Raw genomic sequence first — 21,993 nt, 5'->3', positions numbered from 1 at the left:
GTGACAGGTTTAGGCCATTGAGAACAATTTAAAAGTGTTATTCTATGATAAAACCCCGCGACGTCCACGCGTGGTCGGGTCGTCAAAGGTGAAGCTCTGGTCTTGGCAGTCGGGATGACGTGGCTGAAGCCTGCGGAAGATGCGCCGACAGAGTTCCTCAAACCACCGCTGGAGACATCGCTTTCTATGCTGATTGGACGCCGAGCACCACGTGACACTTCTCAACCAATCCAGTGTAGGTTCGGTGAGAACGTACAGAGAGCATCCCTGAAAACTGCCTCTGTCATACAACCAGGAAGAAGGTGGGATATTAGCCCAACGTAGCTAACTACCCCAATCTTTCTGCATACTTTCACCAAAAAATAATGGGTTCTTCCCGGTGGAAGTTGGCAGTGGCGGCTTTCCTTGCAGTAGTGGGCTCTTTATTACCTGTTGACGCGGACGAACATGAGCACACGGTAAGACGGCGTTTAAATGAGGCCGACTGAGAAAGAGGGGGGGGGGAATCGTTGAAAAATAATGGACGTTTGTGCTGTGGGTAAGCTGCTAGCTGCGGTTCAAGAAACAGAATCACACACATACCAGGGTGTATAACTTTAGTCTGTTGAGTGATAAATCGGTACCTGCTGTGCTATTGAACAGATAAGCATTCAGTTAGCCAGCTAACATGCAATCCTTAATCGGCCTAACCACTCATGCTAACTGTTAGCTTTTCACAACGGCTCTACTCTAGCTTTCCTTTAGCACCGGTGGAATCTGTTCGTACAGCACCAAGAGGCTTCCATTAGTCAGTTGAGTAAATTAAAAGTACATTTAGCCTTAAAGCAGAAGTAGAACCGTAAATAGGTTAAGCTGGAACACCGGGGAAACGTTGAGGCCTGTTGGTATTTACTGTTATACGTTTGATTGCAGTCAGACACCATCTAGAAGTGTTGAGCAGGTCTTGGACTCATTGATCAGCCTGAATAAAATGTTAAAAAACCTGGTGTAGGTATGAAAGCAGTCGGATGAGTAGACTGATACAACGTGGAAGTTCACTTCCTTGAACGTAAGCAAACAGCCACGGCATATCTCTTTCTAGAGTAACTCAGGTGTACCTGAAAGTGATAACCGGTGCATTTTCATTAGTTTGCATTCAAATTTGAATAGAGTGGGCATCTGTTTTAGAATCAATCCAAAACATATCACGAAATTTAAATGAACGTTTTATATTTCTACTAGAGTATGGGGGGAAACATAAGTTAATTGACATGTAATAATCCTACTTTGAGTCCAAATGTTATGTTCGTTACTGTAGAATAAGACATTTACATGATTAAAAACGAGTAATTCTGCCTTAAATTAAAAAAAAACATTCAGCTTAGATTTATTTTGAAATTAAACTTTTTTAAACCCTGAAATGAATCTATAAATTATTTTCCGTTGTGGATGGAATATGAACCTGACCTGGGCTAATATTTGAGAATAGAGATTCTAGAAAATTTGGGTGGTTTGGAGATTTATTATCATCTTTAATTAAATTAAACATAGTTTAACAATTAACTTTGGCTGTTTTGCTAGTAGGTATTGAGAAAAATAAATGCTATTTTTTGTGTGTTGAACTAGCATTAGAAAATATTAGATCTATAACTTTCAATAGCAAATAAAAGGTGTTTATTTTTGGAGACACCAGCGACTCACTTTTAATGACATACCCATTCCTGCTCCTGGAAAAATAATAACTAACATTGTTTATCTTTCTTATAATTCTATGCATGACATTTATTGTTACCTTGGTACAGAACTTAAAAAACTTCAACATTCAATAGTTTAAGTGCATTCCTATGCAGAATATATGCTCTTTATATGTTAACATCAATAAACCCAGGACGTGATAACTGCTGAATTAATTTTACTATCTGCTTAGGTAACGTTGGCAGTCAGTGCAGCCAACTATTTTAGTTTCCTTTAGTTTCCTCACAATCATTTTTTTCCCAAACAACCAAATTAACCTTTCCTATAAGCAAAGGAAAAGTATGATAGCCTTCTTTCAGCCAGCTGATCAGCAGTGTATGGAAAAGCAGGTTGTAGGCCTATTGCAATAAATCAATTAATTGCATGATAAATTGAAACAAACTCAATTTCCATTTGCATGATTTATCATTTTTTTCTTTCTTTTTACTAAAAACTGGGTCATAAAAATCTTCAGTCTGGTGTTTTGGTCTCAACTAAACCTTTTTTTTGAAGGCTAGTTTTGTTTATAGAGACTTCATAATTCATTTTATTTGTTGTTTCTGTTGTTTTATTTATTTTGGATATTTAAAATGTCTTCCAGTTCTAGTGTTAAATGTTCATTAGAATTTACAGTTTATTGACCTTTAAGGATGCGTTCTTGTATTATTATACCATTTGCATTATATTACTTGAAAATGGTCTCAAAACAATATTATTGTTTATCGCAATAACTTCTGGAGCAATTTATTGTTGTTATTGTGACAGATCTATCAGGTTGGCATCTCAATAAAAAGATTTCACTTTCACTTTTGAAAACCTCATCATGCTTTGATGTCGGTAACGGACTGATGCATACTTTATGCTTTAATGGTTTTCCTATTTTTATTTAAACCTCATAACAGTCTGCTGAGTTGCCACTGATATGAAACTGTACCTAAAGCTAATTATGGCTCAGGACTGTATATTCAGAAACCCGATGGACTTGCAGAACAGGTGTAGCATTCTTGAACTGAACTGAATAAATCCCTTTATTTTCCCTTCGCAGTACACAGATAAGGAGGAGGTCGTTTTATGGATGAACACAGTGGGGCCTTACCACAATCGACAGGAGACGTACAAGTATTTCTCTTTGCCCTTTTGTGCGGGTTCCAAGAAGACCATCAGTCATTACCATGAAACCCTCGGAGAGGCTCTGCAGGGGGTGGAGCTGGAGTTCAGCGGCCTGGACATCAAGTTCAAAGGTTTCCTGCTTTGTTTGGCCCAAACGCATAAGTAAAACCGTTAATGTATGTATGTTTCACAATTTATGGCACCTAATTCAAAATGTTTTGTCCCATTATCTCTGCAGAGGAAGTCATGCAGAACACATACTGTGAAATTGACTTAGACAAACCCAAACAGGATGCCTTTGTTTATGCCATAAAGAACCACTACTGGTATCAGATGTACATCGATGACCTGCCCATCTGGGGTAAGTGACGCTAATTTCAACCTCTGGGGTTTTGTTTGATGCTGAAAAGTTTTGGGCTTTTTAAGTATTGCTATGTTTTTCCCACCAAAAAGTCAAAGGGATCAACCCAGTTCTGGGAAGGAAGCTGCATGACTGTGCTGTTTACTCGTTCATTACTACTTCATTTACCTTAAAACGGATTTAGGATGCAAACAACCCACAGCAACTTGCCATTAGTGTATTCACCTGTGCAAGAGAGCTTTGATGTCACACAACCTGTACTATTAGAGGGATATTAAAACACTTCTTAGGTCTCTTCCTCTTCAGGCTAAACTTGTAGTCACTTTTTTTTTTCACAATAGTGGCCACCACTCCTCCGGCTGATTAAACATCCACCCGTCTCATGCGGATGTTGCATGCAGTGGGTGGGGCTCTGATATTTACTCTGCTGCATTTAAGGGGTTAAATGCAGCAAAGTCCTCCAAAGTCATTGACTTTGGAGGAAGCATGACAGTGAACTGTATGCACAAGCTCAAACACAGCAGACCTCGACTTTATTACTTTAAGACCTTGGAGAAACACTTTCGACCGTGTTCTAAATTTGATTGAGTTCAAACTGAACTATTATGTGGATGGGAAAAATACTGGCTGCTATATTTGATTCTAAATGTTCATTATTTGTAGCATAAACGTATTTTCTTGTTCCTTTTTAATGATTCTATTAGTAAAAGCAAAGTAACAGTTTCTGAAACAGAAGCAGAATTTTTACTGTGCTTCAGAACAGTACAGAACATTTTACTTTTGCTTCCCAGCATTTTTGTAAATATTTGTAGTGAATTGGTGTGATATAAAATACAGAATTACTATTTTAAAAAACTTTTTTGAAATATTTTTGGCAATTTTTTGTACTAACTGCATACCACAAAGTAGAATAATAGTAAATATAGATATATGGTAGATTGTTGCCTTGGAGCAGAAGGTTCTGGTAGGGCTGGGCATTTATCAAATTATCATTTATCATGACAAATTTAGATTTTCAGTTGCCCTGATAAATTTTAATTAATGTTTAAGATCTCCCAAAACTATCCGTATTGTCAGGGTTGTTTCATATTTTCTCTATTATTTCAATAAATGTCAAAAAACTTGGAAAAAAAAGAGATCTATTCCTGCCACTGTGTGGATCTTAGTGACTAAATCACACTTTCTTATCTGATTGGTGTCCTAAAGAAGCCTGTTGCAAATGCATCCGTTTTCTATAAAGAGCGATAGATGTTTGTGGGGCTATCATTGGCGTTGACTAAAAAAGCACAAATAGTTTAATCGTTTTTTCTTGTTATTACAATAGTACCACAAAATATTGTGATAAAACTTTCACTTCATTCTCTATAAATTACCCTTAGGTGTTAGTGCGTGCATGCATAGTAGTTTGTCCTGTTTCTCTAAGTAAATCATCCCACCTCTCACACAAGAACAATTATTAAAATAACCCTTTTATTATTTATGTTTACAGATAAGTGCTTGGATATAATATTGAAGTGGACAATAAATATTCAGATTGACCCTTCAAGTCCAAAGGGACTTGAAGGTGTTCCTGTTAAACTCTTCACTTTGTTTTAATGGAAACTGACTCTTGCAAAATGAAATATTATGAAAACAGAAATGGAATAGATTTGGTTAGCTGCACATGAACGATGCAGGCGAAGGATTAATCAAATTCTCTTAAATCTATCAAACTTTAATCAGAGGAAACAAAGTCAAATTCAGAGTTCATTCAGCAGCTTAAATGAAGTCACATAGTTCATAGATTCAAAATGAGGATATTGATGTGTTTATTATAGTTGGTTTGCACGTCCTGACTAGCAGCGCTACGTTCAGACTTATAGTCCCTATCAGTATTTTTGCCTCCATCAGATCAGTGACTCCATCCATGTTGTTTTCTTTAAGGCATCGTCGGCGAAGCGGACGAAAACGGAGAGGAGCATTACCTCTGGACGTACAAAAAGCTGGAGATCGGCTACAACGGCAACAGGATCGTTGACGTAAACCTGACGAGCGAAGGCAAAGTGAAGCTCATGCCAAACACCAGAATCGCCATGTCCTATTCTGTGAGTACTGAGAGCTTTTTGTACATAGTATGCAAATATTAGGCTTCCGTTTCGTGATTTCATTAGACTCTGGGAAATGCAAATACATTTATTTGATCTGTGAAATATATTCAGCTTATGAGACGACACCTCACTGAATTCACCAGAACTGAACTTATTTATGAATCTCCTCGTTTCTAACAATTGGATTAAAAAGTTCAGATGGTTAGGGTTAGATAAATAAATGGTTAAATTCCAATCATTAAATGTTTTGATATAATTAAATATACTTGCAGTCAGACTAACATCAGGACACTTGAAGTGAAGATTAGTTTGCCTAACATTTGCTACTTTTAACAACGTATGTATGTTTATGTTATACATTTTAATACAAAGGTGATGGCTTAGCAAAGCCACTGCCATGAACAAACTGTTTTGCATAAAAAGCAGAACTTCATATTTTTTTCTCACTGAGTGTATTTCAGGCAGAAATATAAATACACATTCATATGTCAGATTCATATGAATGTGTATTTAAAACATGATGACTTTTTTTAAATATGTAAAAAAAAATGCTATGTGGCAGATTTTCAATACAAGTTGAAAAAATCCAATCGATTGCAATAAAACATTAACATAAAACTCTAAAAGTCTTTTTAAATTATTTGAATCAAAATAAATACAAAGTCTTCTACTGGATTTGTAATTGTTTGTTCTACCAACTTTACTTTCGTATTTAAAACAAAACAGAGTTGTTCTTGCCCTAATTCTGTAGATCACAGAAAAAGTCCAGGAAATGGATGAAGCCTATTTGCGATGAATCTAAAATTTTCTGCGCTTTTCATCTCTTCTGAGACGCAGTATTGTTGCTCATTTTTTCACTAAGCCGTAGGGACATATTGGCACTAACATCGGTATCATCTGATAAACAAAACTGGGCCAATATTAATCCAGCATTTATTTTCATCTTTTTTTTTCTTTCAAATGTGTTCACAGTAGTAAAATATATATGATATAGGTTATCGGTCAGAACAGCAATATTAATACCTGCTGACCAAAATTTTCATATCGTTAAATTCCTACAAAAATGTTTTAAAAGCTTTACATTTTTTCAAGAAAAAAAAGCACAAGAAGCTGACAAGTAACCACTTTTTACAGTTTAAAAAGGTTTTTTTTAAAATATTTTACTGATTAGCTTTAAAAAAAAGCAAATCAGTGAATCATTTGCATTTTTTCCTCTTTTGAGAATGCCACATGCCTGATTAAATTTTACTGATTGAGTTAATAAACTGAACTTGGAAACTTATTGGGAGACTTAAAACAACAAAATGTACTGCCATTCAATCAGATCATAGAATGCTGATGCCAGTGGTTATACAAATAAATTATTAAATATGATCAGATTGACAATAATATTTCAAAACTGTACAATCTCTAGTGGCAGGCATGATAGAAAGTAATTGAGTAACACTTCTCTAGGGAAATGTTTGAATCACTTTCTGATTAGCTGCTAAGGGAAAAGAGGCAGGAAGTGGGGCGTGTCGCTGGGCTCCACGGTAACCGTGGGCTACGGGATTTGACCTCAAATCCTGCACGTTTGTTCCCACCCAGGTGAAATGGAAGAAGTCGGATGTGAAGTTTGAGGACAGGTTTGACAAGTACCTGGACCCGTCCTTCTTTCAGCACCGGGTGAGCGAAATGTTTCTTACTGACTCCAGTTTCATGCTGGAATGGATGCTACGGTTCAGGAAGTGCAAATAAAACTGCTGACTGTTTCTTTTTTTTTAAAGGATTTCTCAAAAGCATAAACAATTTTGTCCTGCTTTAGAAGACTTTAAGTTTTTATCTATTTATATGTTGTACTCTTCTATCTCTGTCCTTCCCTTTGCTCATATTCTGCTTCCATCCTGATCCACAGTGTTTGTCATTTCTCCGTTTCATTTCTGTAACTCTCTCTTTGGGAACTTCAGATGATTCAGACTAAATCCCTGACATTTTCTCAAATCATCCCAGTTTTACAGCAGATTCACCGACTTCCAGTCATTTACAGAATTTATTTAAAGTACTGTTGCACACATTCAAAGCCACCACAACTAAACCTGTCGCAATAGACCAATCAACTGCACAATAAATTAAAACAATCTTGATCATTTCCATTGGCATGATTGTTTTGTTTCTCTTTCTACCAAAAACTGGATGATAAAAGTCTTAAATCTGGTGCTTTGGGTTCAACTGGCCCCATGTTGCCCTTTTCATTCTAATCTCTTCTTTCTTTATCTGTTTTCATTTCTACTGAACGTGTCGTATAGTTTATTTCTTGTAAAGTGTCACTGGGTGTCTGGAGATAAAATGAACTATCATTATATTTATTTCACCCTTTTCTCCTGCCTTTAGATTCACTGGTTCTCCATCTTTAACTCCTTCATGATGGTCATATTCCTGGTGGGCCTGGTGTCCATGATCCTAATGAGAACCCTGAGGAAGGATTACGCCAGATACAGCAAAGAGGAAGAAATGGACGACATGGTGAGCGACCCGCGGGAACTTTGGTTTCATCATGCTGATTTTAAACTCCTCTTCGTCGCTGATGCTGCTCTGCTCTGCTTCCTGTCGCTGTGTGTCGACAGGACAGGGATCTGGGGGATGAGTACGGCTGGAAGCAGGTGCATGGCGACGTGTTCAGGCCGTCCAGCCATCCGCTCATCTTCTCCTCGCTCATTGGCTCCGGCTGCCAGATCTTCTCCGTCTCCTTCATCGTCATCATCGTTGCGATGGTGGAGGATCTGTACACAGAGTGAGTAGCTGAACTCTGAACATTGTGTTGTTTTTACTTTTTTATTTCCATTTTTTACGGTAAACTAAATAGATACTAGAGATGCACTGATCCAAAATTGAGAAAAATTCTAGATCAAGTATCAGTGATAAAGGTCCGATCCATTAGGGAAGATCTATTCAGTCTAATTCTATGCTTTACAACTTGCGTTATTTATTTTACATTATTTGTAACTGCACTTTCTGAGCCATTTGGAAAACGGTTTGCTGCAGTTTATTTTTAACTATCATAGTCAACCTACAGTATTTTCTCTCTCTATACCATCTTTTTTTTGTAATTGTTTTTTTTTTCCAGCCACTGCAGTTATGTCCCAAAAAGTATCTACTATCAATTACATTTTATGGGTTTTGCAACCCAGAAACATAGTTTTGAAATTTGACAGAATGTGTTGCTATTTACAAGAGGTGCTAACAGAAAAAAACAATAAAAAATTTCCAATACATTTTATGTGGAATAAAACTGAGACATCTTTAGAGGAAACTGTTCACTGGTCTGAACTCAAACCTTCGGTGTTTTCTGCAGGAGGGGCTCCATGCTGAGCACAGCCATTTTTGTTTACGCTGCAACTTCTCCTGTCAACGGCTACTTTGGTGGAAGTTTGTATGCAAAACAAGGAGGTAATAAAGCATCCAAATCATATCCCGTTAAAAAGAAAAACCCTTTAAAATGGTAGGAATCTGCTATTTCAGGCAGGCGGTGGATCAAGCAGATGTTCATCGGGGCCTTCATGATCCCAGCCATGGTGTGCGGGACGGCCTTTTTCATCAACTTCATCGCCATCTACTACCACGCCTCCAGAGCCATCCCCTTCGGGACCATGGTGAGTCGTTGCTTCACATTGCAACACGCAGAAGGAATCTGAGTCAACAGCTTGCAGTGTCGCAATCTGCTGCGACCCGATTAGACGGTGAGAATAAAACGTTTGGTGGAGGTGATGAACAGCAGAAGTAATGAATCCGCTGGACAAACAGGCAACAGATTAAACTAAAGAGTTCAACTGAATTAAATGCCTTTCACAGGACGTTTCCTGACTTTATCAATTCACCAACAACTATGTTCTTAACTAGAAACAGCTGCTTGAAGGCTTGACTTATTGCTCAGTAACCAGTAAATAAGCAGAGTCAGTATTCACACCCTCTGTTTCGCATTAAACCATAAACCTGAATGTATTTCAGTGGAATTTTATGTATTAGAACAAAAGAAAGTGAATGAAACATCATGAGTTCAACATAAAAATGTTTCTTTAGCCTCCTTTACTCTGATACCACCAAATTAAATCTAACCCAATCGCTGTACTTTAAGCACTACTTACAAAATCTCATATTTCTGCAATACGTGGCTGAATAGTTGTTGTTTTTTTAGCCACTGACTCCAATTCAAGAATGAAGGAGATTTTTAAATACAGGCAGAATTATTAACAATGAATTAAAATCTTCTTCCAGTGCAAAATGTTGGTTCAACACAACATATTTGGTTTAATAACCACGTCTATCCAGTGACTTTTATTTTTTTACTCAAAAACAAACTTTAAAGCATCCAAATCTGTTTTACATTAACATAATTAAACTTGGTTAAATGCAGAGTGACTCTAGTCCTGTTCTCAAAGTAGAGAATAGATCATATTTTTCTTTTAACAACTGAGCCCAGAAAAATTCTGCAGCTGATTTTACTATTAAATACTACTTCTTTTATCCACTTAACTTAACTTTTTAACCAACTGAACTTGGTTAAATTAAAAAAAAAAGTACTCTTCATTCTCCATATATTTATGTTCTTGTGCAGCTGAAGCCTCCATGAAATCACCAGAAACGATTCACACATTCAGTTTGCTCCGTTTACTCTACATGGTTTTATCCAGTCATAAACTTTCTCCCATCTGGTTTCATAAAGAAGCCTTTCCTTTTATTCGAGATCGAATAAACTGACCGATGGACTAATCAGTCCATCTGCTGATCATTTGTGTTGATTTATCTTTGCAAAAACCACAGTTTAGTTTTAGTTTAATTGGTTTATTTGGTAGCGTAGTTGGGGTGATATGAAACAACACAGCAAATGTAAACATAAATACATTTTCTCTTTCCGCTCCAGGTGGCTGTCTGCTGCATCTGCTTCTTCGTCATTCTGCCTCTGAATCTCGTGGGAACCATTTTAGGGAGAAACCTCTCTGGTCAGCCCAACTTCCCCTGCAGAGTGAACGCCGTGCCGCGGCCGATCCCCGAGAAGAAATGGTGGGTGGATGATTGTACAGCAGGGAGCGGAGGCACAGCAGCACATACATTACTGCAAATTAAATGTACAGATGGACAAATTGTCTTGCAAAAACACAAAATCTTACCAAGTATTTCTGCCTAGATTTTAGTGTAAATATCTTGTCACACTTGAAATAAAACTAACTTACAAGTAACTTTTCAGCAAAATATAGGAGCTTGTTTTAAGAAAATAACTCATTATTGAACAGCCACTTGAGAAAAGAAAAAGGGTTTTAAATCTTTTCTCATTTGCAAAATAAAAAGATTTTGTTCAATTTTGACCTAATTAATGCTCTAAATGTTGTATCTCTATGAAATGGTCTCTTTTTTTAAGCTACACTCTGCACAATACAGTTAACAATTGATTGATTATTAAATTAGTTGACAATTATTTCAACAATTGATTATTGTTTCAGCCCTAGACTTTATAACCAACAAATCCCTGCTATTGTTTGCACAATCTTTGCATATTTATAGTCTGTCATTATTTTAAACACACATCTTGTACATTTATTTAAAGGGACGGTATCATATCAAATCAACTTTTTTAAGCTTTACATCAGGTTATAATATTCCCGCATCAAAATAAAACCTGGAGTGTTGCCTTAACTCTTTAATGAATGTTTGAGAAATCCTTTAGTCTCCATGGCAAGACGCCTGGTTGGCGCAGCTCCTCCTCTGAGCTGCAGTTTCCAAGCTACCTAAGAGAGCAGCTCCTTCAGACTAGCCAGCAGCAATTAGCAAACACCTAGTGCATCTGCTGAGCTCATTATGGGAGCTACTTCTCAGTGAAACACTGGTTAAAAACATTGCTAAAGGGTTAATAGAGGAGCCATGTTGACTTCCTGAAAGCGGAGTTTCAGAAAGAGCAGGAGTTTTCTTTTAAAGAGACAGAGGCCCAATCTCAAGGCATTAAATTATGATCTCAATTTCTTTTAATGGCAGATTTGACAAATATAACATTTTTACAACAGCTGAAGGTAACAGAGTTACTTGGTTATGCTATAAAATAACACTATGAGCCTGGAAAATGCATAATTCTGCCCCTTTAAATTGTCTCACTCAGTTGCACATTTGAGTATTTTAAGTAGATGCACGGGATTTCTTCTTATGCTGTAAATCTGCCCTCCCTTGTACAGTCTTGTATTATTATTTTTGCTGTTATATTTTATTTTTTGTTTGAAGCTGCTGCAACAGCTGAAGTTATTTCTGTTCTGTAAGTCTGACCTGCCGACTCTGAGGACAAACTGCTGCTTTTCATGGAAACAAAACGTCTGACTTATCCTTCTTTAAGTGATTAAACATGTTTAGTCTCCCTGAAGGGAAATCTAAACGCTCTGATTGTGTTGAATGGCGTCCTGCCTCAGGTTCATGGAGCCGGCTGTCATCGTGTGCCTCGGGGGAATCCTGCCCTTCGGCTCCATTTTCATAGAAATGTAAGTGTTTCCCGAGGAAATGATCCGGTTCTCCGTTAGACGACGCGCCGCAACGACACGCTCTCTCCTCTCCCATCAGGTACTTCATCTTCACCTCCTTTTGGGCCTACAAAATCTACTATGTGTACGGCTTCATGATGCTGGTCCTGGTGATCCTCTGCATCGTCACGGTGTGCGTCACCATCGTGTGCACATACTTCCTGCTCAACGCCGAGGACTACAGATGGTGAGCAGCGTTTTTATTTTGTTTTATTTTTAAACACACATCAGGGTTTTATTCGCTCCTTTATGTGTTTATGCTACAGAGGTGGCAGAGTAACCAGAATTGTACAGAGAATCCAGAAATTTTACTCAACTCAAATTAAGTACTAAATGATCAAAACATCGACCATTTAATATTTAAAAATTACATAATCAGATGGACCAAAATATAAAGTTAAGTGAAAACTTTGGTATTTTAAGGACCAAAATGACAATAATTCATATAAGTAACAAAATCAGGGAAAACATTTTTTTCCAAATCATTTATTTTCAATAAAAGACTTTTAACAAAAACTGCAGGTGTATGTTTGTGTATGGTGAATTTTCGGTTAAAACATGAAAATGAAGAAATTTTACTCAAGAGTGGAAATACTAAATTATAAATTACTCGAGTGAAAGTAAAAAGTGCAGCGTAGTAAAAATATTCCTAGTAGTACAATATTTCCAAAGACTAACTCAAGTAAATGTAATTGAGTAAATGTAATGTTTGTTTGCTGTTTTTCCAGGCAGTGGACGAGCTTCCTCTCTGCTGCATCTACTGCGGTTTATGTTTACATGTACTCCTTTTACTACTATTTCTTCAAAACTAAGTGAGTGATGGCTGTGGTTACAATAATTGATAGAAAACTGAAATAAAATTAAAAAATATGTAGTGAATTCTAAAATGTTTTCTTGTGTATTTCAGGATGTATGGGTTATTTCAAACATCCTTCTACTTTGGCTACATGGCCGTGTTCAGCACTGCTCTGGGAATCATGTGTGGTGAGTTTCTGCTCTTCTTCTCTGATTTAAACACCAAAATGTCACAAACTGAAGTAACATGGTTACTCTGATTTAAAATTAAGAACATGCAGCTTCTAATTAGGACTTTCTCTGCTTCCGTGTTAAATGTTTAAGTGATAAATTACCACCAAGACTGCACCTAACAGTTATCTTAGAAATCCATTTTTCTGATGATTAACCAGATAAAAAGTTACATTCTGCTGTTTTTATAATAGAAATACATTAAAAGATGCACACAAAAAAACTCATTCCATTCTTTAATCCTCTTTTTGACTTATCTATACAGTGTCTGGTTGTTTTTGTGTTTATCCAACTAATAATTGGATAGCAAAAGGTGCACAATGGTTTTTTTTTTGCACCATTTGAACCAGTTGAAGCTAAAACTGCAACATGAGGAGTTTTGGTAAAAACATTTTTACATACGAAGATTTTTTTTCTACCTTAAATGCAAAATGTGTATATTTTTGTAGTTTTACCTTAATTATTGCTCTGATTGTATTTTTTTTTTTTTTACTATTTTCAGTTGTTGCACTCTGGTCAGCAATTTATTACTAAATTAGTTGATTATTATTCAATAATCAATTCATCGCAATTAATCAGATTGTCTCAGCCTTAGTTACTGCATCACAACTGTTTTTGAAATGGTAAATATTTCTTGTGAAAAACTCAAGAAGCCTGCTTTTAGCCAGCTGACCAGCAGTATGCAGCAACAGGTGGGGGTTTGTCAGCACTGTTTTAGTCTGCACTCCAAACATTCAGAACAAACCCAAAATTGGTTACTAGACCTTCTCTGCAGAACTGACCCGCTTCATTCAATCTGTTTCCAGGCGCCGTCGGCTACATGGGAACAAGTGCCTTCGTGAGGAAGATCTACACAAACGTGAAAATCGACTAAGCAGCGTAGCAGCAACACGGGGATTTGACTGATCCACCTTCGTGTTCTGGAAGACGGCAGGCACAAGTCATTTATTCCTTTCCCTCTTGCAGAGAGATTGTGAGAATCTCACTTTGTTCAACATTGTTTTGTTTTTTCTGAATAAATTCACCGTGACTTTAAGAGGGGGAAATCTGTGGAGGAGATGTGAAACTCAAGGTTTTTATTTTTTAATCAGTTGCTTTAGGAAACGGTTGGGAGGGTTGAATGTTTAAAGCCGACTTTTCTCTCTTTTCCCCCCGAGCCAGTCCCAAACGAGACGACGGAGTAGTGTAGCTCTCTTCAGTGAAGAGGCCGGAGCGTTCGGAAAGCCTTGGTTCTGTTGCGTCGAGTTATTCAGGAGCCGGGTTCGTTTCTATTTTGTACTCCTGGAAGTCACTCGAAGTGTTGTCGTATCTCTGCCGTACCGTGGTTTGTTCTTTTACTTTCACTGAAAACGACAAAAACCTCCGTTTGGCGGCTTAATTCTCCAGAAGCAGTCCATCCAGTTGGTGAGGTTCTGGCCCTGCTGTCGGGTTTCTGCACTGGACAGAAACTGATCAGCAGCTGAGGTGAAGAACTGATTTTATTTTTTGTTTTTTTTAATGGCCGTTTGATGTGATCCCATCTCCAAGTTAGTCTTGTTTTCTAAATGTTTGGGTTGAATGAAGTCTACATGTAAAGATAATATATGGATGGGGTGGCGTGTATATAACCTTAATAATGTACCTTTAGATGTAGATCCCAAATGTATTTTCGTTGTACAGTTTTACTACAGGGTCTTTTTTTTTTTTTAATGAATCCTTTAGTTGCATTGATTTGTTTTTCTCTTAGTTCGGTGCTTGGGGTGGGCGCTGTTACAGCTTGCCTGAAACTGCATGAAATTTTTTCCACATTAACCATCTTCATCAAATTCTGCCTCCATTTTTTTCTGTTTCGAACTCTTAAGGCCACATTTCGACCCACTTTTCTTCTTTTGGGGGACGTTTTTTATTTGGATTTCAAAGCTTTAAAGAGGGCCCACGTCTTTCGGTAAGCTAAGCTTCAGTAAAAAGAAAAACATCGTTTATCTGCAGAAACGAGGCGGTGCTTCGTTTCTGCTACTGTACAAAGTAAAGTTTATGTACACCTAAAACTAGATGTTTTCATCACCACACTGTGCTGCAGAGTGTTTCTCCCTATTTTGTGTAAATACAGTATGTACCCTACTTGTATGAGAAGTGGCAAATGCCTTTTTTTCTAATTTCCAGTTTTCTCCCACTTTGGTTGATTTTTGGCACTTCATGTTGTGTACCAATGTCAGACATTTTGAACCTGCATATTAACTTGCTGTAAAAAGAAAATAAACATGTTTATGTACAGGGGTTACTCAGCATGATTTTTATTATCTTCATACAGTAGAGATGCGAATTGTTGATCAACAGAAACACAAACTGGTCCAGACGAATCAAAGCCAGGAGGTTGTCAAACACATTTATCAATAAACTAAGAAGCTTTTTATTTTCTGTAATTTTCACCGAACAGTTAGTTGACTTTCTCGAAGTATTCCCTCGATCCTTCAGGGGTCGGTTTGATCTGAAAAGGAATGAGAATTAAGACGACATTATGCAGCTTTCACTGAACATTTGATAAGAGTAGAAACAAAATCCAGTTGGGGATTCAAACCCAGGACCTTCTTGTTGCAACGCAACAGTGCAACTCATTATAAATGATAAGAATTTTACATTTTTATTATAAAAACTAATCAGAAAAGGTGTTTTGTGTATGATGTGCAAATTATTCTGAAAATTTACCAAGAAGATTTTTCTGCTTTGCTACAACATGAGAAAATCTGATTTGGATTTAATTTGGACAATCAGGTATCCATGGAAACCATCATTAAAGAGATCAGAACTCTTAAACTGTTTTATGAACTTTCTATAGTACAAGATCAGAAATATGGATGAATTTTTATTTCCTAGTTATAACAAGTCGGCAGAGATATGCAGTGTGGAGAAACCGAATTCAGTTCTGGATCCTAGAAATTCGCATTGAAATAGCTGATTTTTTAAACGATAAAGGATAATCGAATTTTACACAAATGGTCAAAACTATTGAGTGTCAATGATGCTGATATTTAGCTTCCTTTCTAAATATTTTTGAGCTAAAGGTTTAGTTAGAAAATTGAATGTTGAGTTTGGAACTAAACATAAGCTAAATATTTATTTGGGAACTAAATATTTATCTTGTGAATAAGAGCTTTAGTTTGGAACTCTGATATTTATAAATAGATGAATAAAATTGTGAAAATATAACTGAAAAATTAACACCTACATTTTTTTCTCTGACAGGTTAAATAAACCAAATTATTGCTATAATTTTTTTTACTGTGCAACTTTATAACGGTGGCCATAATCTCCCACCAGCAGGTGGCAGTGTTTCTTCTAGGACACTGCTGCCTTACTTGATAAAGTTATCTTCTGTGAAAATGGTGTACATTGAGCCATTTAAGTTCCTGAAGGAATAAAATCTGCTTGTGTCTTTTTTTCTTCTATATGTGAAATTTGGAAGCTGTTCACTGGGAAAAAATATTTCAAAATTTCTTGAATATATTTGTAAAGTAGCAACACAAAAATCAGTGATTTTTATTGCAAAATAGAAAAACAAATTCAGCAGGACTCCTAATTTAACTTTTAGATCCTTCCAGCAGAAGGCCAACATGAAGGTCACACTGTAGCCAAGCAGATCTGTAACCTTTGCTCAGGTAAAGTAATGAGCTTAAAACAGCTTTTAGGTTGTTCAGGTTTCCATCCAAACATGAAGCAGACGGGCTGATGGACCGCCAAGCTTGACTCAAAGCTAATCTAATCCAAAAGAGGAATGGAAACTACTTTATAGGTTTTAACATAAAATCACTTTCGTCTGACTACTAGTAAAATTACATTCTAGATATCTAAAAAAAAACATTTTGACTTTCAAAAATCTGAATTTAAGACTCAAATTAAATTACTGGATTTGTCATTTTCATAATTACAACATAAGATAACGTGGCTGTAAATGTGACTCATCAAAATAACAATTTTAGAAATCTGAATTAAGAATTGTGCGTGAGCCTCGTGTGGTTACTGAACTGTCCAATTTTGGCTTTTCTGCACAAAATTGTCAAAAAATGCCACAATGTAGAGCTTGAAGACTGTTTTAGAAGTCTGCAAAAATGTCCTGCTTATTCACTTCCGACAAACAAAATGCATCAAAGCGGCTTTGAAAAGCTAAGAGAGTCGCTGTCAACCCATTGCCAAGCTGAAAATGGTGCATCTTCAAAAAGCATTTCATAATTTTATTGAAATTTCAAACTGATTCATAAATCTTTGATATTTTGACTAGAAGGAATAATAAATCAACATATTTCAAATCATAAAGCAATCTAGTAATTAATTTGAGTTTTTGGGAAATTGATGCATCTAAAATAAAGAATGTCTTGTTTTTATTTATATTTTTTATATTTTACTGCCAAATTTATAATTTTTTTTATTACTTTTGATTAAATTAAATTTTATTTCATGTTTTATTATTTATCTACCTGTGATGTTGTGAAGCACCAAACAACTCAAAGGCAAATTTGTCATTTATACAAGTCAGAATATAATTAGAGATATCTTCATTTTCTAATACGTCTACTCATAAGCCAACTTAAAATATCTGGTTTGTAAGTGTGGTGAAACTGATTTTATGTTAAAACGACCTGCCATATTCCTCCTACTGACAGCATCAGGGATGTTTAGGTGCTGTAGGGATCTGCAGTTTTCCCAGAGATACTCACTGTGGGCGACTTCGGCGTCCAGCTGGCTGGACAAACCTCTCCGTGCGTCTCGACAAACTGGAAGGCCTTCACCAGACGCAGCGTCTCCTCTACGCTCCGACCCACCGGCAGGTCGTTGACGCTCATGTGCTTCACCACACCGTTTGGATCGATGATGAATAAGCCCCTGAAAAAATGTAACAGAAGATTATCGGATGTTTTTATGGGCAAGAGAGGTATTTACCACATATTTCAATGTATTTTAGACCAACACAACGACTCTGCAGACACATGCTGGACATGAACTGTCTAGACTTTAACTTTTGGGTTGGTGCTACAGCGGCAGTTTCTTCCAGAGTGCCCTCATCAATATCAGGCCCATTTTCAATAATTTAACCTCAAATTTGCTGTTTCTGAAGACTTAAATTTAGAAAAATCTGGATTTTTATTTCCACCATTAAATTTCTAGTTTAGTTTAAAGTGATAACAGCCAACCCAGGACCAAACATCTTGTATTTATAACAAGTATTTTTTAGTGTGCTGTGTCTGAAAAAAATTTCAGAAAAAGCATTACAAGAATAAAGTAGTATTGTAAGTTTATTCACTTAATATTGAGACTTTATTCTAATTTTATTCTCGTATTAATTATGACTATTCTTGTATTAAAACTTTTTTACGATGATTCTTGTTCGAGTTTATTCTCATAATTTTATTTGTTTTGTACTCTGGTTCTAATACTACACCGTAATGATTGAAATGAAACGTTTTTGAAACTTTTCTGTCATTTCATTTTAAGAAAAGAAACAGAGAAAAAGTCACTAGATTAAAAACCCAAAATTGGTTACGATTTGGAAAAAAAAAAAGCTTTTTCTTTATTTACATTTAAAAACTTCATTGAGAGGAAAGTTGAACCAAAGTCAAGTTGTTTGCTTGTGGACAAACTGAAGCTGATGTTCATCAATTAATTGGTTAATTAACTGTTGATTTATTTTCCCTTTTGGCTGAATAAAGTATTTTTTAAATTTGAACCGGATAGACTAAACAGATGTTAAAAACTTGGGATTTTGTTTCATAAACTAACTCTGATTTGTACTCCTCCTCCTAATCCAGTTTGTTCTCTAATGTTCACTGAACATCTGGACTTGTACTGAGATTAAATTAATCACAGCTGGACTATTTACAAATCAAATCACCTCTGAAGGAAACTGGACTTTATTTATGGGTATTTTTATATGGAAATCTACGTATAATTTTACTTCCTCTTCACAGTTTGCCTCACACAAAATATGTTGACGTTTCTGCTTGCTTGAAACTAGTATTTTGCTACAAAGTATGATAACAAAAGAAGTTAAAGACGTTTACAGGTATAACTCCTGATACAGTGAGCTCACCTCAGTGCGATTCCCGGGCCATCCAGCAGAACCCCGTAGTCTCTGGAGATCTGCTTGTTGAGGTCCGACAGCAGAGGGATGTGGATGTTTCCTAAACCTCCAGCCTGGAACGTCAATAAAAGCCGCTAACACACATATTCATCTACACACGCGCTACAGTCTCTGCGTATTCTCAGAGTCATTTGCACCTTTCGTGGCGTGTTGATCCAGGCCAGGTGGGTGAAGTGAGAATCCACAGACACGCCCACCACCTCACAGTTGACGTCGTGAAACTCCTTGGCCTTGTCGCTGAACGAGATGATCTCCGTCGGACACACGAACGTACTGAAAACAGCAAAAACGCAGGAATTAAAGGGGAAGTACGACGTGTTTTCCAGGCACAATCAAGAAACTATGTTAACTTAAGTTGTTACAAAATAAAATATCAAATATAACAATTTTGTTTAAGCTAACAACTGGCTGAAAGTTATCTTAGCTTATCTTAGTATAGCTTAGCTCAGTTTAACATGATGCTAGCAGGAAAAACTTGAATCTTTCTTTTTTAATGTTTTAATTATTATTATTATATCTGATTGAACAATCCAATAAAAAGTGAATGTGTATATATTTTGAGTTTTGCAGGTTTTATCTGTTAAGCTAACTGAGCTAACAACGTATAGATGATAGCTTGTATATGTGCAACAAATAAATACCAGAGCAGCTCAGAGTTTTCCAGATTTTGCTCTGCTGGAGCAAACAAACTTCTCCAAAAAAACTAACAATTTTAAGCAGGAAGTCATTCCTCATTCAGTGTCATACAAATTAAAGGTGTGGTATTATGTTTTCCAGGCACATAGTATACTTTTATAGCACAGTCAAGTAACTATGTTAATTTCAGTTGTTATAAAAATGCTGTAAATATCAAATGTGATTTAAAAGAAATTTGACTTTATTAATTAACAGCTCAAAAAAGTCGAGTCACATCCTGTTGGAGCTCAACTACAGCTGGACGATAAATTGATTTTATCAATTAATCACGATAAATCTTTTCAACCGAATGCCAATAATAACAAATTGTTTTAGTTCTCTCCATTTCTTCATCTTCACATCTGAAAACCCAGTTGGGCTTTTTTCACAAATACTCACAAGTCCAGAGGGTAGAAGAAAAGGACGAGGTATTTTCCCTTGAAGTCAGCCAGACTCAGGTCCTTGAACTCCCCGTTGTGGACAGCTGTGGCCTTAAAGCCAGGCGCCGGCTGAGTGACGGCGGCCGCCCATCTGGAGGAGCCTGATAAACAAAACGTCAAACGATTCTTACTCTGTTGTCTGGAGATTCGGCCAACAGCTCTCTCTGTAAACCAGAAATCAGCAACTATTTGATATGAAAAGATATATTTTCCCCCCCCAACACTAAAAATTTTAATTTGCTCAATCTTTTTGAAGCAGAGAAAAAAAAAAAATCTTACACAGTTAGTAAATTCTTGCTATAGGTGCAGAGTTCTATCAGGCTTTTGCTAATTGATGTTTTGGTTTTAGACGACCGAAAAATAAACTTTGACAGTAAGAAAAATACAATTTAATCTGTAGTTTGATACCAGTTGAGAAATAAAAAGCTAAATGACGTACAATCATTAAATCCTCTAGTTGTTTATTCACCATTCAGCTGTAAATTTCGGCTTTTGGTTGCTTTAAAAGCTAAAATAAGAAAAACAGTTGCAAAACTATCCCAAATCATCACACTGCCACCACCATGCCTAACAGAGCCGTGTTTGGTTTAAACAAACAGCTCTGGTTTCATTTCATCTGCAGGACTAAAACAATAAATCTGTTTAATAATCAACAGCAGTAGAAAGAATAATATTGATAATATTGACTCTTGGACGTTGTTAGTGATGCGATACCTACCGGTGGAGAAAAAGGATTTCTGGAGAACAGGAGCAGAAAGGACCCTGGCAGCGCCGCCAACTCCATGCTGGCAAGCAGCTGCAACTTTCAGCCCTCCAGCTGCAACCCGAACCTACAAGATAATAATAAATACGTGAAAATATAAATTACTGAAGAACTGGAACAAAAAAGGTTCTTAGTTTGGATGCATTTAATGAGCAACAAAAAAAGTAAGTCAGCTTACCAAGGATTTACGCTGCCAGCTGCCAACTGCCAACTATTTACTTCCGTCTTATTTTTTTAATTCTTAACTTAATTATGACATTTTAATAACAACGTATACAAATAAAGAAAACACAACTATGATTTTTTGTGATTTTAGGTAACAAATTTTCACGTGTTTCAATGTAAATTGAGGGACAAATTGACTTCATTGTATTGACTTTGTTGAGACATTTTAACAAATGTAAAACTTCTGCCAAATATCATATAAAGTGTTTTTGACCTTATTTTAACCTTCATCTTGATCTTGGCATCATTTGAAAACTATTTCAATTACTGCTCAAATAAAGTCACACAACTCTTTTAAAAGTTTAGCCAAAATACATAATTACAGCGCACATTTACAAATAATTAACCAATAAATTTGAACACGTTTTTTTTATGTTCGCATGGAGCGCCCGCGAACCAGAGGTTGGAAACACAGTGTCAAATTTGGATATATACGCAGCACATTAACGCGTTTGTGAACAAATTAATTAAAAACTTCTCTTGACATGAGTTTATTTCTGCTTCCTGAGCAGCAAACTGAGGTAAACAGAGCGAACAAACAACCTAAACTGACAGAAATGAAGAGTTTTACTCACAGAGGTTCTGAGCAGTCTGCCAACGGTGGCCGCCATGTTGGATTATGTAACAACAGGAGGGCGGTTTGAGCCACGTGCGGGACACAAATCAGTCATTAAAACCAATAAAATAAAATAAATAAATATATTTTGTTACACTTTTAAAAATTATATTGCAGTAAATGATTTAACACGAAATAAGGATTTCCCGAAGAATAAAAAAAGGGCGTCTGTCGGTCATGTTGCCTTCAGGTGCTCTTCAGAACTTCGTACTTTAACTTCGACGCCATATTGAGAGGGGCGTGTTTGTTGAAGTACGCGTTAAAGTCAGGATTAATCATATTGTTAACACTGACTATGATGGATATGAAATTAATTCGTGATTTACTGACTA

The 21,993-nt window shown here is 36.4% G+C and overlaps 2 protein-coding genes across 2 annotated transcripts; one reads left to right on the top strand and one right to left on the bottom strand.

The window, feature by feature from the left end:
• Positions 1-258: 258 nt before the first annotated feature.
• Positions 259-15,083, top strand: tm9sf3 (transmembrane 9 superfamily member 3). The gene is made up of 15 exons (XM_028006384.1): positions 259-458; positions 2,759-2,954; positions 3,062-3,184; positions 5,108-5,268; positions 6,859-6,936; positions 7,642-7,773; positions 7,875-8,041; positions 8,603-8,697; positions 8,770-8,900; positions 10,169-10,308; positions 11,697-11,765; positions 11,845-11,991; positions 12,533-12,616; positions 12,712-12,788; positions 13,637-15,083. The coding sequence occupies exons 1-15, from the start codon at positions 366-368 to the stop codon at positions 13,702-13,704; spliced, it is 1,761 nt and encodes a 586-aa protein (XP_027862185.1). The 5' UTR covers positions 259-365; the 3' UTR covers positions 13,705-15,083.
• On the bottom strand, positions 13,828-21,779 carry prdx3 (peroxiredoxin 3). The gene is made up of 7 exons (XM_028006389.1): positions 21,621-21,779; positions 20,776-20,887; positions 20,017-20,158; positions 19,080-19,215; positions 18,892-18,995; positions 17,522-17,687; positions 13,828-15,297 (listed from the first exon to the last, which is right to left on the bottom strand). The coding sequence occupies exons 1-7, from the start codon at positions 21,654-21,656 to the stop codon at positions 15,247-15,249; spliced, it is 747 nt and encodes a 248-aa protein (XP_027862190.1). The 5' UTR covers positions 21,657-21,779; the 3' UTR covers positions 13,828-15,246.
• Between the last annotated feature and the right edge of the window lie 214 nt (positions 21,780-21,993).

The sequence above is a fragment of the Xiphophorus couchianus genome, chromosome 22 (assembly GCF_001444195.1).
Source record: "Xiphophorus couchianus chromosome 22, X_couchianus-1.0, whole genome shotgun sequence".
NCBI classification, from domain to species: Eukaryota; Metazoa; Chordata; class Actinopteri; order Cyprinodontiformes; family Poeciliidae; genus Xiphophorus; species Xiphophorus couchianus.
The sequence above is the reverse complement of the archived record's forward strand: the minus strand, read 5'-3'. Positions and strand labels throughout refer to the sequence as shown.